General features: G+C 38.8%; 2 protein-coding genes across 2 annotated transcripts; both read right to left on the reverse strand.

The window, feature by feature from the left end:
- Positions 1–7685: 7685 nt before the first annotated feature.
- Positions 7686–9976, reverse strand: LOC125198827 (aspartic proteinase CDR1-like). Its single transcript, XM_048097086.1, has 3 exons — positions 9962–9976; positions 9034–9120; positions 7686–8509 (listed from the first exon to the last, which is right to left on the reverse strand). Exons 1-3 carry the CDS (start codon positions 9974–9976, stop codon positions 7826–7828), a joined length of 786 nt encoding a protein of 261 aa, XP_047953043.1. The 3' UTR covers positions 7686–7825.
- Positions 9977–13600: 3624 nt separating this feature from the next.
- LOC125201912 (3-ketoacyl-CoA synthase 20-like) lies at positions 13601–15777 on the reverse strand. The gene is made up of 2 exons (XM_048100208.1): positions 15126–15777; positions 13601–14602 (listed from the first exon to the last, which is right to left on the reverse strand). Exons 1-2 carry the CDS (start codon positions 15774–15776, stop codon positions 13835–13837), a joined length of 1419 nt encoding a protein of 472 aa, XP_047956165.1. The 5' UTR covers position 15777; the 3' UTR covers positions 13601–13834.
- Positions 15778–16227: the final 450 nt, after the last annotated feature.

Raw genomic sequence — 16227 nt, forward strand, 5'->3', positions numbered from 1 at the left:
TACAATATACACCAACAAAGGTAAATGTCTGGAAAATAGTATTCTTATGAATTCATGAGATTATATATTTTCAAGCACTTACCTTGGTGTGTAGAATAATATTAGTCCACAATCCTACAATCTCTCAAAACATGAAAATTGTTTCATTGGATCTCAAGTATCTACAATGAATTCACATTCTTCATGGATTTACACATTTTTGGACACATTATACGCGTTTAATGCAGTAGTTTCATGAATAAAATGTGTTTTTATTTCATATATGGCTCGAATTAATAGAAACCCCACCCAAGTTATGTATGTTCGTTAGGTTAACCAGATCCCATCCAACCCCTCTAGGCTCTGACAATTATAATCTCACGTCTACCTCTCTATTCTTTACCTAGCCTTCCACTCATTTAAATTGGAGATTGTGATTCAACTAATAATTTAATTCAATCAAAATTCTGAAATACTCCCTCCGTGCACAAAAACTAGATCACTTTTGCCATTTTGGGACGTCCACAAAAAATAGATCACTTTCTAAAAATGGAAAGTTTATCTCTCATACTTTTCCCACTTTTTCTTCTCTCTCTCATACTTTACTCACTTTTTTCTCTCTATCACTCTTACTTTACATACTTTTTCTCCTCCTCTCTCTTACTTTACCAATTGTACATTAAAACTCGTGCCGAATAACAACAGATCTATTGTTTGTGGACGGAGGGAGTATACTACTCCATCTGTCCCAGCCTAACTGACACATTTCTTTCTCGCGCGTGTTTTGTGAAAATGATAATAAACGGAGTATAGTAAAAGTGGAGGAAGAATATAATAAGAGAGAATAGTAGTATTAAAGTTTAATTATTTAGGCAGATTCAATATGAAGTTTAATCCATTACTGGATGGTGCAATCAGTCTGCTTGAAGGAGACGAGCTTCCTTCCCAGATCAAACCCCACCAAGAAATTGACTTGTGCTAAATTCCCAACAATGACTACCCTTTTTGTTGAATATATGTGGACCATTATACTTTGGGCTTGATTTAATTTGTGTCTGGGCTTTTATCCTTACTGGACTTAGGCCAGAAGCCCAATCACTTAAGTGATGCCTCTGGATTTCTGCCACGTGTCCCCTTCACTCGGATTGTGCTCCTCAGCCGTTGGATCGAGGATTTGCTTGGTGTGTTAGTTTATGTGAGAGGGAGAGCTGCTTTCCTCTCTCATTCGATACACTTCTCTTTCTTTCTACTCTCTGAAACTCTCCATCTTCTCTCTGCCTCTCCGATGGCTTCTCCGGTTGATTCCTTGAGATTATTCACCATTCTTGTGTGAATAATCAAGTGTTGAGTTGTTAGGAAGGCAACTGCTTCGGTTGCTTGTGGTGTGAGAATTAGGGTTTCTGTTCTGAGGTGGTTTCAGTGACCTAATCCGGTGTGAAAGGGCTGTGTGGTGAAGGTATTGACGGTGCGAGGGTAGACTCCAGTCGATTCATCGGTGCTCCCTTGGATTCGGTTCTAGTTGAATAGATCTGGGCTATGTGGCGGACTCTGAGCCACATTTTGTGATCTATTCTGTTTTACTTTGTTTTCTCTTGTTAGTTGTTGTTTAGATCCGCAAGGATCTTGTGTTGTTATACTAACAAGTTTCTTGAGTGTGCAGGTGTATCAAGAAGTCGAGGTTGCTCAAGAACCCTAGCTAGAACTAGTTATTGTTATTGTAATAGTTGTAAGGGGTTTTGCTTGTAATTCGTTGTACATATCAGTCGCGTGGTTGGAGTTTGACTGAGCTCCCTTAATGAAGAACAAAGAGGTCTTGGTAATTAGTGAATCCGTCCCTAGTCTGATCCCTACAGTGGTATCAGAGCCACGGGGGGACTAGGACGGCACGCCAAGTCGCTAAAGGAGGTGGGCAAGTGGAATCCTCCTCCGAGTGAAGGTTCGCTCTGGTAAATTGGCTTGATTTCCTGGATTTACCTTTTCTGTTGAGTGCCAACTATAGGCTTGGGATCTTGTTTTCTGGTAGATAGTGTCTGGCAAAGACTTAGGACTCTCTGTGCTTTCTGTTTCTGTGTTGCTTCCGCTGGTTCTTGTTTCTCTGTGATCTTGTGATCTCATTTTACTTGACCACCAAGCATTTTATACTGCCCAAGTGACCCCTGCGCCCTCCAGAAGTGAGTGATTGCGAGCTGGAATAGCCTTGGCCAGTGTTGCTCGTGACAATCAAGGATTTGAGATCCTTTCTGTTGTGTGAAAGCTCTGTATCTGTTCTTGTGTTGCTGGTGGATGTCTCTGTATTGTCAGGTGTGCAAATTTGTGTGTTTCTGTTTTGCCTCCTGTGCTCTTGCAAAAATTGTTGCTAAAATGTCTCAGCCTGTGGGTTTGGTTCCTTATAATGGTAAAAATGATTTTGCTATTTGGAAACAAAATGAAGTGTGTTTTGATTCAACAAAAAGTTTTCAAGGTTGTTGATGGTTCTTTACCTGAGGATACTGGTCAGGATAAAATAGATGAGATGAATGAGTTGGCTAGGGCTACTATTGTGCTAAACTTGTCTGATTCTGTGATTAGGAAAGTTGATCATGTTGAATCTGCTTCTGAAATGTGGAAATTACTTGATACTCTATTTGCTGAAACTTCTATGTCCTCAAGGATGTATTTGCTTGAAAAATTGTTTAAATTTAAGCTTGATCTTGCCAAGGACATAGATGATAATGTTGATAGGTTTCAGAAGCTAATTCAAAATATTAAAAGATCTGGCGATACAACTATAGATGCTTACACTAGTATAGCCCTAATGAATGTCATTCCTGATTCCTATAGTGATGTTAAAGCTGCCATTAAGTATGGCAGGGACTCTGCTCCTCTGGATCTGATTGTTAGCTCCCTAAAATCTAAGGAACTTGAAATTAGGGAAAGAACTGCTGATAAAAATGTCTATAACAAAGTGCTTAATGTTAGAGGTAGGTCCAAAACCAGAGGGGGAAATGAATCAGGTGGTGGCACTAACTCAGGTAATAATGGCAAGAAAAAGTATAGATCTAGGTCCAGAAGTAGGGATCCTAAGACCTATAGGAAGTGTTTTAACTGTGGGGATGTTGGGCACTATAAAAAGGAGTGCACTAAACCTAAAAAGAATAAATTCCAGAACAATAATTCTCAGGTTGAACCTCTTGTCAATGTGGCTACATATGATAATATGAATGATTCTGTGTTCATGGTGCATGATCTGCCTCTTGTGAATGCTTCCCCTGCATGCCCTTTTACTACATATGACTGGCTATGTGATTCTGGATGTACTTATCATGTGAGTCCTTTCAAGGAAGTGTTTTCTGAGCTGAAACCTGTAACTAAAACTTTTGTGTCAATGGCTGATGACAAGAAATGTGAAATTCTTGGAATTGGCACTGTGTGTTTGAAGTTTGAAAATGGCTATGTGCTGAACTTGAAGGATGTTAGATATGTCCCAGACCTGTGCTATAACTTGATGTCCTGTACTGCTCTTGAAAATGAGGGTATGGGGGGAAAGTGGGGGGAAGGCTGTATGAAAATTTGCAAAGGATCAATGTGCCTTTTCAAAGCTAAGAAAAAATGTGGTTTATATGTTTGTACTGCTGTGTCTCTTTCATGTGAAAAAACTTATGCCAATGTTGTTAAAACTGATAAAACCATGTTGTGGCATAATAGGCTAGGTCACATGAGTGCTAAAGGCCTGAGTATTCTTAAAAAGCATGCCATCCTGTCTGATAATGATGTCCATAGTGAGTTGTCTTTTTGTGATTCTTGTGTGCTGGGTAAACAGCATAGGGTTTCTTTCCCTTCTACTCATGCACCTGCTAATGTGAGTAAATGCATTCTGGAATACTTGCATATGGATGTTTGGGGTCCTGCTTCTGTGTCTTCTCACTCTGGATGTGTTGTGATTGATGATTTTTTAAGAAAAGTTTGGTGTTTTTTGATGAGACATAAGTCTGATGTTTTTGAAAAACTTAAAACTTGGAAAATTTTGATTGAAACTCAAACTGGTAAGAAAATTAAGGCTATTAGAACTGATAATGGCCTGGAATTTTGTAATAATCAGATGGATGACTTATGTGATGGTTTTGGAATCAAAAGACATAAAATTGTGCCATATACCCCTCAGCAAAATGAGGTTGCTGAGAGAATGAACAGAACTCTTCTTGAAAAAGTGAGATGCATGCTATCTAAGTCTGGTTTGTCTAAAAAGTTTTGGGGTGAGGCTTTATTAACTGCTACTTATTTGGTAAATAGGTCTCCTTCTGTGCCTCTGGTTGGTCAGTGTCCTGAATATGTGTTCTATGGAAAACATCTTAATTTTTCTCACCTAAGGGTGTTTGGCTGTTCTGCTTTTGTGCATACCAAGTTTGATAAACTTGAGCCTAGGTCTAAGAAAGGTGTTTTCCTAGGTTACCCTGAGGGTGTTAAAGGTTATAGAGTCTGGCCTAAGGATGAACCTGGGTTTAAGATCATAATAAGTAGGGATATAGTCTTCAATGAAGATGAATTCCCCTGCTTAAGGTTGACAAGTAACCCAGATCCTATAGATGTGGAAAATGAGTCTCTTAATGAGGTGGAGTCCACAGACTCAACCACTGCTGTGGAGCCTCTCAATGATGCTCCAAGTGAGGTGGAGCAGTCTTTCTGGAACACCTATCCAGCCTATATACCTAATGAGACTCCTAATGAAGGACACCCAAATGTTGTTCATGATAATGTGCCTGCCCAAAATATTTGTGACAATGTGCCTGATATGCATGATAGTCCTGCTAGAGATGCTCCCCCTGTCCCTGTCCAAAATGTGATTAATAGTCCTGCTGGTATTCAGAATGCCATTGATGCTCCTAACTTACAGGATTATGTGCTTGCTAGAGATAGAGCTAGAAGAACTAATGTAAAGAAACCTGTTAAGTTTGATGGCTTTGTTGGTCTAGTTGCACTTATAAACTTAGCTTTCAATGTGCATGAGTCTGATGGGGATGAACCCCAAACTTACAAGCAGGCTACTAAATCTAAATTCTGGAGTCAGTGGCATAAAGCCATGTTGGAGGAGATGCATTCTCTGAAAATTAACCTTACCTGGATTCTTGTATCTTTGCCTCCTGGTGCTTCTGTGGTAGATTGCAGGTGGCTTTACAAATTAAAAAATGAGGTGGAGGGCCTTAGGTACAAGGCTAGACTAGTGGCAAAAGGCTTTACCTAGCAAGAGGGGGTAGATTACACAGAGATTTTTGCCCCTGTTGTTAAATTTACCACTATGAGATTAATGCTTGCCTTATGTGCTCATTTTAATTTGGAATTAAAACAGATGGATGTTAAGACTGCCTTCTTGCATTGTGACTTAGATAAACCTATTTACATGAAACAGCCTGAAGGTTTTGTTGATCCTAAGTTTCCTAATCATGTTTGTTTGTTGAAAAAGGCCTTGTATGGTTTGAAGCAATCTCCCAGGCAATGGAACATCAAGTTCAAAACATTGTATGCATAAGTTAGGTTTTGTAAGAAGTACCTTTGATGCATGCTTGTATATGAAAGACCTTGCTTCTGTTCCTGTGTTTCTTTTGTTGTATGTGGATGATATGCTGATCATGGGACCTTGTTTGAAAACTATTAAGGCTGTGCAATCTTCTTTAAGTGATAATTTAGACATGAAAGATCTAGGGGATGCTCAGAAAATTCTTGGCATATGCATTGAGAGAGATAGGAAAACTTGTTCTCTTGTTCTGCATCAGGAACCTTATGTGTACAAAGTGTTGAAAAAATTTAACATGTTTGATGCTAAACCTGCCTCTGTTCCCCTTGCTGCTCATTTTATGTTGAGTAAAGATTTATGCCCTAAGTCTCAGTTTGATATTGATGCCATGAAGAAAGTCACTTATGCTAATGCTATTGGATCAGTGATGTACTTGATGGTTAGTACTAGGCCTGACATTGCCTATGTTGTGTCTTGCCTTAGTAGATATATGGCAAATCCTGGTTCTGTCCATTGGGAGGCTTTGAAGTGGCTTCTAAGATATCTTAAGCACACTGCCAAGTATGAGTTGTGTTACTCTAAATGTGATGATGGTGTTTTACTAACTGGCTTTGTGGATTCCAACTATGCTAATGACAGGGATAAGAGGAAGTCAACTACCTCCTATGTGTTTACTGTGTGCAGGTCATGTGTTAGTTGGAAGTCACAGCTACAGCATATAGTGGCCTTGTCTACTACTGAGTCAGAATATATTGCTATCATTGAGGCAATGAAAGAAGCTATTTGGTTAAAGGGAGTTCTTGAACTTAAGTTTGTGAATGATTCTCCTACTATGTTTTCTGATTCTCAATCTGCTATTCAGTTATGTAAAAACCATGTTTTCCATGATAGGACAAAACATATTGATGTGAGATTTCATTACATTAGAGATATTGTTGAAAAAGGTGAAATTTTTCTTCAAAAAGTGCACACTGACAAAAACCCTACTGATATGGGAACTAAATGCTTACCTATTGATAAACTGCTCACTTGCATTAGGATTTTGCATTTTGATTGTGGTTAGCATGTCCATGTCCCGGGGGTAAGTCCTAGTTGACTCTGTGAGCCTTGGCTCTGTGAGATCACTGGGCATGAAAGACCTACAAGACCAGTTGGTTTGCCATTGGTGATCTTCTTGTGATCTTGTTAGGCAATGCTTTGGTTATTTCCTTGACTAATGAGTTTTGTGCTCTCTGGTGTAAGGAACTAACCTTGTGGGCTGTGATGAGAAATGTCTTAGCCTTTAGCCCAAGATTGGTTTCCTAGAATAAGAGTCCAAGGTGGAATATGTTGAATTTATGTGGACCATTATTCTTTGGGCTTGATTTAATGTGTGTCTGGGCTTTTATCCTTACTGGACTTAGCCCAGAAGCCCAATCACTTAAGTGATGCCTCTGGATTTCTGCCACGTGTCCCCTTCACTCGAATTGTGCTCCTCAGTCGTTGGATCGAGGGTTTGCTTGGTGTGTTAGTTTATGTGAGAAGGAGAGCTGCTTTCCTCTCTCATTCGATACACTTCTCTTTCTTTCTACTCTCTGAAACTCTCCATCTTCTCCCTGCTTCTCCGGTTGATTCCTTGAGATTCTTCACCATTCTTGTGTGAACAATCAAGTGTTGAGTTGTTAGGAAGACAACTGCTTCGGTTGCTTGTGGTGTGAGAATTAGGGTTTCTGTTCTGAGGTGGTTTCAGTGACCTAATCCGGTGTGAAGGGGTTGTGTGGTAAATGTATTGACGGTGCGAGGGTAGACTACAGTCGATTCATCGATGCTCCCTTGGATTCGGTTCTAGTTGAATAGATCTGGGCTATGTGGCAGACTCTGAGCCATATTTTGTGATCTATTTTGTTTTACTTTGTTTTCTCTTGTTAGTTGTTGTTTAGATCCGCAAGGATCTTGTGTTGTTATACTAACAAGTTTCTTGAGTGTGCAGGTGTATCAAGAAGTCGAGGTTACTCAAGAACCCTAGCTAGAACTAGTTACTGTAATTGTAATAGTTGTAAGGGGTTTTGCTTGTAATCTGTTGTACATATCAATCGCGTGGTTGGAGTTTGACTGAGCTCCCTTAAATAAGAACAAAGAGGTCTTGGTAATTAGTGAATCCGTCCCTAGTCTGGTCCCTACACTTTTATCAGGTTGAAAAGCAAGGCAATGAACATCCTTCGAATTCGAAGCATTAACGAATGTGTTTACTGGATACAACTTCACATTTGCACCAGCAAAGTACAGCGTCACGATGGGCGCTAGGATGCGGCGGCCGGGCGTCTTGTAACACAGCCGCTGCAACGACTCCGGATCAGGGTGAACATCCATGTTCATCTGCTACCTCATCGCTGCTTCTAAGGACTCGTAGAGCTTCACAGGAATATGCGTGGCTATGATTCCAGTGTCGATGATCATCTTTTGATTGGAGAAGCCAAAGATCTTCGATGAGTAAGGGAAATCGGAGAGGGTGGATGCCGCCAGCCTCGTGGTTCCCACACTTATTCCTTTTAAGCTGACAGCACAAGAATTCTTGACAATTTGCATAGCAGTGGTGACTACTGAAGCACCAGTAACTGCAGCTCTGCTGCCAAAATGCATTTTGCTGGGCTTGGGATTGCTGTGTGCATTTGGGACTAAGCAATAAGAGAACTTACCACCAATAACAGAGTTCATTTGGGTGATAAGGGAACCCGGTCCGACCCCTAGCCCGATCACTCCAGATGCATCCACGCTGGTGTCAGCAGAGTTATCGTAACCACATCCGAAAACCATGTTTGGAAGAGAGGTTGGCGCACCTGAGGTGGTTTTCATGGTGATCGCGTCCGAGGAGAGGACTCCACGAGAGTGGTACTTCACCTGGTACGACAAGGAGTACCTGCACGAGTTGTCTCCAGAGGTCGAAGGCGTCCCTCCAAGCGACTTGCAGGCCTTTGAATTACCGGCCACCACTTTGTAAGATGAAGATTTATTGGGCGTGAAGAGAGGCTGCTTCTGAGGGAAGCACTTGGTACATGGCGTGCACTGCATCCATGAAAGAGCAGTAGTTGTGTCAATAATGCTAAAAGCAAGAAGGATAAAACTGTATGAATCGACATGAAAATCTCTATGGTCTTGATATACAATGAAGTAGGTAGCTTTATATAACACAATGAAAAGCTTATACAGGGAAATGGAAATCAAAGCATGATTATGAACAACCTCTATAATATTTCTTTCCCAATATCTGCACTCATTGCTAGATCCTTACAGATAACAAAACAAATCTGGATGGTTATATTGATATCTGGAGTTAATGTAGATATTTCAGTATGTTAGAACTTAGAATGGGGATTTGATGAACTTTGCCAATACAATAACAGAGCGAATACCACAACAACATACTCAACCGAACAATGAGATGCACAATTAAAACATTGACCAACTTCTCTACACATTTATAAAGAGACGTCCTCGCCCTTTTCTCGAGCAATAGATGCAGAGAGGATTCCAAGATCCCTGTTCAAGAATGTTAAAGCAGTTTCACACTCTGAAATTATTAGCATTACTGAGGACGGATCTCCAGCAACTGTTTCAGAAGATCCAACTGCTACTGCTGCATGTGAATCCCGAAGATTCTTCAAGTTTCCATAGAACTATCACAATGAAAGAAGAGTATTACTTCATTTACTTTGAATCAAAGTTTGAGGGATAAACGTAGTTAAGTTTAGGATAATTAAAATTTGAGGTCAAAATCGAAAAATGCTGAAGTTGAAGGTAGTGAAACTACTATTAACCCAAAGTTTAATATAACCAAACTTTCTTTGAACAACCTTATAGTAAACTTTTCAACCACTAAATCAATAACCCCTAAACAACTCCACCATCTTCCTGTTAGGATGCCAACTAGGATATTACACAACTAGAACTTATGTGTATGTCTTTTTCTCATCCATTAAAGATAGAAAGTCACCTAAATGTTCCAATTCTAGAATCCTAATATTATTAAAATAAGCATCTACAGCGGTTCTAATTAAAAGATATCCTAACTATCAAGCTGTCAAATGCCAGTTGGTATGCATATGTAGAAGTGGCCTAAAGCCATATTTGTAAGCTTTGAGTAATCAATAAATCACATTTTGTCTTATAGTGACAATTCTATCATATTTGCAACAATCTTCATAACTCTGCTTTCACTTGCACATGCATACAACATCAATATTAGGTGCAATGGCTTTACACATATGACTAAATGTACATTAGATTTTCAATGATGTGGAAGGAGAATAGTGAACTAATGCCCTATTATCTGCATCCTTGTATAGTTTCATACTTTCAACAAAGAAACAATATAAGCAGTGAAATAATTAAACAGAAATTTTCATAAAAAGAAGAGCTTTTACTTGTTCAACTTCAGTGAATCACAGCAGTATAATCTAAAAAAATGTATGAATTCCAAACTGTCTCATCTCATCAGAAGATAACAAGAGAACTTACATGGCACTTCAACATTCTCATAGGGAAATCAAACAACCTGCAATTATTTAAAACCTAAATTCCTTGAATCAACATTCTTCATCGCCATTGCATCAAACAGTGCTCTACCCTCCCAAAAATTCACATATCGTGAAATTATAGAGCACGCAACTTCTTCTCGCCTCCTCCAGCCTACCATTCTTCGCAACTCAGTCCATGAAACTGTAAAAATAGTCCCATCAAAATAGAAGCTTTTTAAGAAATGTAATGAAAAGTGAGTTGAAAAAGTTAGTGGAATGTGGGTCATAATTTATATATAAGTTTTATAATAAAATGTGAGTATAAATGAGTTAGTAGGACATGAGATCCATTACCAAAAATGGTAAAAAGTAAAATGGGACAAATTTTGTGGGATGGACGGAAATGGAAAAATAGGATAAACTTTCAGGGATGGAGTTAGTAGGAGATATAAGTGAATTGATTATTGTAATAAAAATAAATGTCTCACTTAGACTGGGACGTATCAAAAAGAACGGGAGTAATATTAGTTACTTAAAGTGAAGAAAGAAAGTAAACTAAGAAAAAAGAATAAAGCATTACTATTTTATTCTCAAAAACTTAGTTTTGGATGGATTGTGAAAATTGTTATAGCCGGGGAACTCAGGGCCGTCGTCACCGGTCACCCTCTTGCTGCCAGAGCGCCACCGCTGGAACAGTTGCCGGATTCCAGCAGAAACATGCCTCCAAGAAAAGCCCTCCACTTTTGTAACTTAAATAGCCATATTTTCACATTATAATTTGATGAATTTAATATGCTTTTATAAAAGAGTAAAGGATAATTTCGGTACTGAATATATGACCAAAATATTCACTTTTTGAAAAAAATGTTCATAACAAATGAAACCCTTGTCGGAGGGGTCTTTTTTTGACGATTCAGTAAAAAACTAACGGCCATGTCATTGTGCAGTTAGCGTTCCATTGTTAGTTTTTTTATGGAACCGTAAAAAAAAGGACTATTTCAGCGACATTTTCATTTGATATAGACCCATTTTTTAAAAAGTTAACATTTTGGACCAAATTCGTATTTTGCACCAAAATTTTCTTTATTCTATTACTATTATTATAAATCTGTATTAATTTGTGTTTATTTGTTTTGACGGTGTCTTGCATCATTGGCTGCTTTGAGCAGAAAGAAAGTCTTTAACAATTTTTTTTCTAAATGACGCATGTATTTTAAAGAATAAAATTGGAGGTTTCATGCCGAAAGTGGAGAGGAAGAGATTGTCCAGATTGTCCAGAATGTCCAATTGTTTGCACCTCTTGTCATTTGATTAATACTTCTTCGCTCCTTTAAATTTTGTCATAATTTGACCAGACACGAGTTTTAAGAAATATAATAGAAAGTGAGTTGAAAAAGTTAGTGAAGAATGAGTCTTACTTTTATATATTAGTTTTATATTCCATATATCCACCATTTAAAGAGTCATTTTGACTTAACACGGGTTTTAAGAAATTGTTTGACTTTGTGAAGAAAAGTAAAGAGAGAAAGTGAGTGAAATGGGCGACTCATTTAAAGTATTAGTCTTACACGGGATTGTGAGTGTAAAAAGTTGGTGGGATGTAGGGTTCGCATACTAAAAGTGGAATAAAGTAAATGGTTCTATAAATCGTGGATAAACTAAAATGACAAAAGGGTTCTTTAAATCGTGGACGGAGGGAGTAATAAAATGTGACTTGGAATGAGTTAGCAGAATATGAGATCCACTACTAAAAATGATAAAAAATGAAACGTGACAAATTTTGTTTGACGGACGAAAATGAAAAAATGTGATAAAAAATTTAAGGAACGGGTGAAGTAAATTGAAATGCTTGAAGGTTTCAATGTTTTGATAGTGGGGCAATGAAAAGTGTTAGGTGTTTTGTGAATTGTGAAGGAAATCTATACGTTCCTCCCCTAAAAATAGGAATTTTTGAAATGGCATAAATTTTAATATAAAATTAAAAAGTAAGAGAGATAGACAGAAGTGGAAAATGAGTTTCACCTTTTTAGAAAGAAAGAGAAAATTTCTATTCTTAGAGAATTGATAAAAAAAAAAAAGTATATACTCCTTCCGTCCCACAATTATTATCACTCTTATGGTGGGCACGAGTTTTAAGAAATGCAAAGAAATTTTTTTTAAAAAAGTAGTGGAATGTGGGACCCACTTTTTTATATTGGTTTTATAATAAAATGCGAGTTAAGTAAGTTAGTAGAATGTGAGACTTATTTACCATTTATGATTAAAATGAAATGGGATGGATCGAAAGAAAATAGAGCGACGATTATTGAGGGACGGAGGGAGTATATATTATGGCAAAAATTGTAGACCCCTCTTCCTTGAGTCTTGTCAAATCTCTTAGCTTGAAGCTAATCAAAATCGTTTTGGATTTCCAAATTCTTGAATTAAATACACATGTCTATCTTTTTGTCAAATACTCTCCATGTCTCATTAAATATGCAACATTTGCTTTTCAGCACGAAATTTTATGTAGTGTTATTTTGTGAATTAATGAATAGAGAATAAAATAAGAGAGAAGAAAAAATAGAGAGAGTATTGTTTCTATTTTTAGAAACATTTTATTTTTAATAGGACAAATTAAAAAGGAAAATGTTTTATTTCTAATGGGGAAGATGGAGTATATAAGCATTAAATGCACACCTCTCAACTTTATGGACAACATTTAATTCCAAAGAGTTGTCGGGATTCTATGGATATTTTTCAGTTCATGCATCTATTACTCTCTCTAAGGAGTTTTTTTTAAGATTCGGTTGAATTTTACAAATATGGAAATAATATTTTCTAGATCCCATTTACCCTGTCTCAAGTAGCAGTACCATTTTGAAGAAAGTTCATGACGCTCGAAGACTGTCATTTTTGTTTTGTAACGGAATAGAGTAATTGAGTAACCGAAACAAACAGAAACGCAAAGAGACGTATATTTACGTGGTTCACCAATTTTGTGCTGGCTACGTCCACGAGTAAAAACGGAAAACGGATTGTATTAAGCTCATCTCAATTTTTCTTATAATTTCAACATGGACTTTCATTAAATCTCGTGGCATCTCAAAGATTATAATATAAAATTCATGCATTCAACTCATGACATACAATTTTATAAATCTAAAAGTATTCAAAGGTGGGGGTTTCACATCGTTTCTGAATTACATTGAAATAAGGTTATTCACAACAGTCATCCATCAGGGCACTAACAGTAGTGCCTTTAAAACCCGCTCTTAAAATCCATCTTTCACCTTTTTATCCAGCCACGTCAACATTTTAACTTCCAGCCGCATCACCTTCAACAGCGCCAACACCAAAATCAGCCCCACCTTATTTCACCATTTTCATTTTTTTTTTTTTTGAAGTGTTAGGTAATTTATTTAAAAACAAATGAAATTGTCTTTAAATAAGTAAAAAGCATAAAATGGACTTCATTGTAGTAATTAAATTTATTTTTTATTGTAGTGAATGGATATATAAGTTAAATGGGAGCACTATGGTGACACCATAGTTAAAATGACAACCTAGATAAGCAATCTGCGATACATAAGCAAGCAACTCGGCATATAGTTCTAAGTAATCTGCGATACGAAATTAGAGCACTATAGTGACACCATAGTTAAAATGACAAATTAAGCAAACAATCTGCTATACACAGGCAAGCAATCTATGATACATAGGCAAAAAACTTGGCATATGATTCCAAGCAATCTACGATACAAAATCAGAAATAATCAAGCAATATGCTATACATTCCTTAAATATAACATTCGTTGGCTCTATCTATGAGCGCAATATACATTCACCAAATAGGAGATATAATACGAAATACGTGTCCAGTTCGGGTTCGGGATCAGGTAGGCAGAGAAATAGGAAATTGATCGATGACTTGTAGCCACGGGTTATCCACCTCATTCGGAGGAATAGTCCTCAACGCCCTCCACACACCACTCGCACACTTGAAACCCGACCCGAACCCGAGCTGCCAAACCCGGTCTCCCCTCCGAACCCGGCCCTTCGCCTCCGCATACGCCAGCTGATACCACACTGAACTACTTGACGTATTACAATACCTATAAAGCGTCATTCTGGACGGCTCCATATCCCACGCTCTCAGCTTCAAACTCGTCTCCACCGCGTCCAGCACCGCCTTCCCGCCCGCATGGATGCAGAAATGCTCGAACGCCGCCTTGAAATCCGGCACGTATGGGCGAAGCCCTTTCATGTTGAGAAATCTTCGGCCAATGAGCGTTGCGAGGAACGTGAGTTTCTCGGAGATGGGGAGCACGAGTGGGCCCAGGGAGGTGATGTTGGCCTTGAGGGCTTCGCCGGCGACGGAGGGGAGGTCTTTGGATATGGTGATGCCGAGGGCTCCTTCTTTGTCGGCTTCTTGGAATACGCACTTGTAGGAGCGGTCGTCGGCGCCGCGGTGGGTGCGGAGGGTGTGGCTCAACTCGTATTTGGAGATGCGGCGGTCAGAGCGGCGGTTGGATAAGAGGAGGGCGGCGCCGCCCATGCGAAAGAGGCAGTTGGAGAGGAGCTTTGATTTGTCGTGGCCGAGGTAATAGCCGCTGGTTGGGCTTTCTAGGCTCACGATTAGGGCGTAACTATTGCGTTGAACCTGCGTGCGTGCACTATCATTAGGGTTTATCAAGATATAAATTTTCATGACATATGAACAATTCACAATTTTATACTTACTCAGTTTCATATTAGTGGAGTCATTTTGTCATTTTGGTATGTACCATAATAATAGAATTATTTCCCTAGGAGTAAAAGTCAACACATTTATTCTCAGTTATTTTACTCTCTTTTATTTTATTCTTACTTTACTTAATTTATTTGTGTGCCGAAAAGAAACACATCTATTACACGTTAATTTCGTAATCAGTTTAAGACACAAGACAAAACGTCATTTCAAACTTAATTAGACGCTTTCGTTTTTCACAACGTCGTTTTTTCAACATGTCTTAAATCAGCTACCACATCGCGCGTAATTCACCGGAATGTGAAGGATGAGTCAAACCTCGTGATTTATTTTCCACATTTTAAAAATCTTAGGACAGATCAGAACATTATAGTCTTTCGTGATTTATTTGGCAATTTGTCCTTCTTTATAAAACTACTCCATGATAGTATAAAACCTGGAGGAGGCGTTTGGCGAGGTCGACGGCAATGAGGCCAGCGCTGCAGCCCATTCCCCCCAAGTTGTAGGTGAGCACATCCTCTCTCAGCTTGTACCTGTTGACGATCATGGCTGACAGTGACGGCACCGGATTGAACGTCGATATATTCACCACCACCACACCAATCTGAGCAGCCTCCACCCCAGTCTTGGCCATCAGATCATCCACGGCTCCGCACAGTACAATCTCTGCCTCCTCCCTCGCGCATTCGAACGACGATTTTGGCGGGAAGTCTCTGACGCCGTAGATGAAGGTCTCCTCTCCGGCCCCTGACCTCTCGATGACCTTGGTAGTGAAGGAGAGGCTCTCCGGGCTGAGCAGGGTTGACATCTTCTCCTTGAAGGTATCCCGGTTTGTTGAGAAAGCCGGGTCGTGTCGGTAGCATGTGAAATCCACCAAGTATACTTTTCTCGGACGGAGGAAGTAGGAAAATAATATGCACAAGGACAAGATGGCGGCGGCGGCGGCGGCGGTTAAGCTGTCGTTGTAGAGGTGGTTGAGATTGATGATTGCGGCTAAGATGAGAGATGGGATGATGAGGAATAGGGCGTTGGTGATGATGTGATGGTAGCATCGATTTGACATGATTTTGAGGTTTTTCGATGCCATCTTGTTTTGGGTTTGGGAATGAGAAAGGTGTTGCATGGATTATATCATTATATAGAAGAGAATGAGTGATGTGTCTTTTCTTTGCATAGTGCAATTCATTTTAGACTTGAGAGATTATTGTGATTAAAGTTAGAGCATGTGATATGGTTCCCCTTCATTTCCAATTATGGCAAGAGTTGGGACCGAAATTTTTTGCATCACATCAATGTGATAATAGTCATATCTTGTCCTTATATGATTGAATAATCATACCCTCTTTACGATAGCCTTTGAAGTTTGAAGAGTATGGGTGACTCATTTTCATTATATGTCATATTAATGATGAGTTTCTTGTTTCCCGTGTGAAAATTTGATAATAATTTAGTCCACATGGACACGGGCTTGTTGAGATGACTATATATTTCTTAAATGACACTGACATAGTAAATAATCATATTTATCTTCTATATTT

This window comes from Salvia hispanica, chromosome 1 (assembly GCF_023119035.1).
Source record: "Salvia hispanica cultivar TCC Black 2014 chromosome 1, UniMelb_Shisp_WGS_1.0, whole genome shotgun sequence".
NCBI classification, from domain to species: Eukaryota; Viridiplantae; Streptophyta; class Magnoliopsida; order Lamiales; family Lamiaceae; genus Salvia; species Salvia hispanica.

Excerpts from the sequence above, each read along its gene's own strand:
- LOC125198827 (XM_048097086.1), bottom strand. Across the intron at positions 8,510-9,033 it reads TTGCTGGAGATCCGTCCTCA|TGCACGCCATGTACCAAGTG; the intron begins GTAATGCTAATA and ends TCATGGATGCAG.
- LOC125201912 (XM_048100208.1), bottom strand. The coding sequence starts at position 15,776 with ATGGCATCGAAAAACCTCAAAATCATGTCAAATCGATGCTACCATCAC. Across the intron at positions 14,603-15,125 it reads TCGCCAAACGCCTCCTCCAG|GTTCAACGCAATAGTTACGC; the intron begins GTTTTATACTAT and ends GCACGCACGCAG.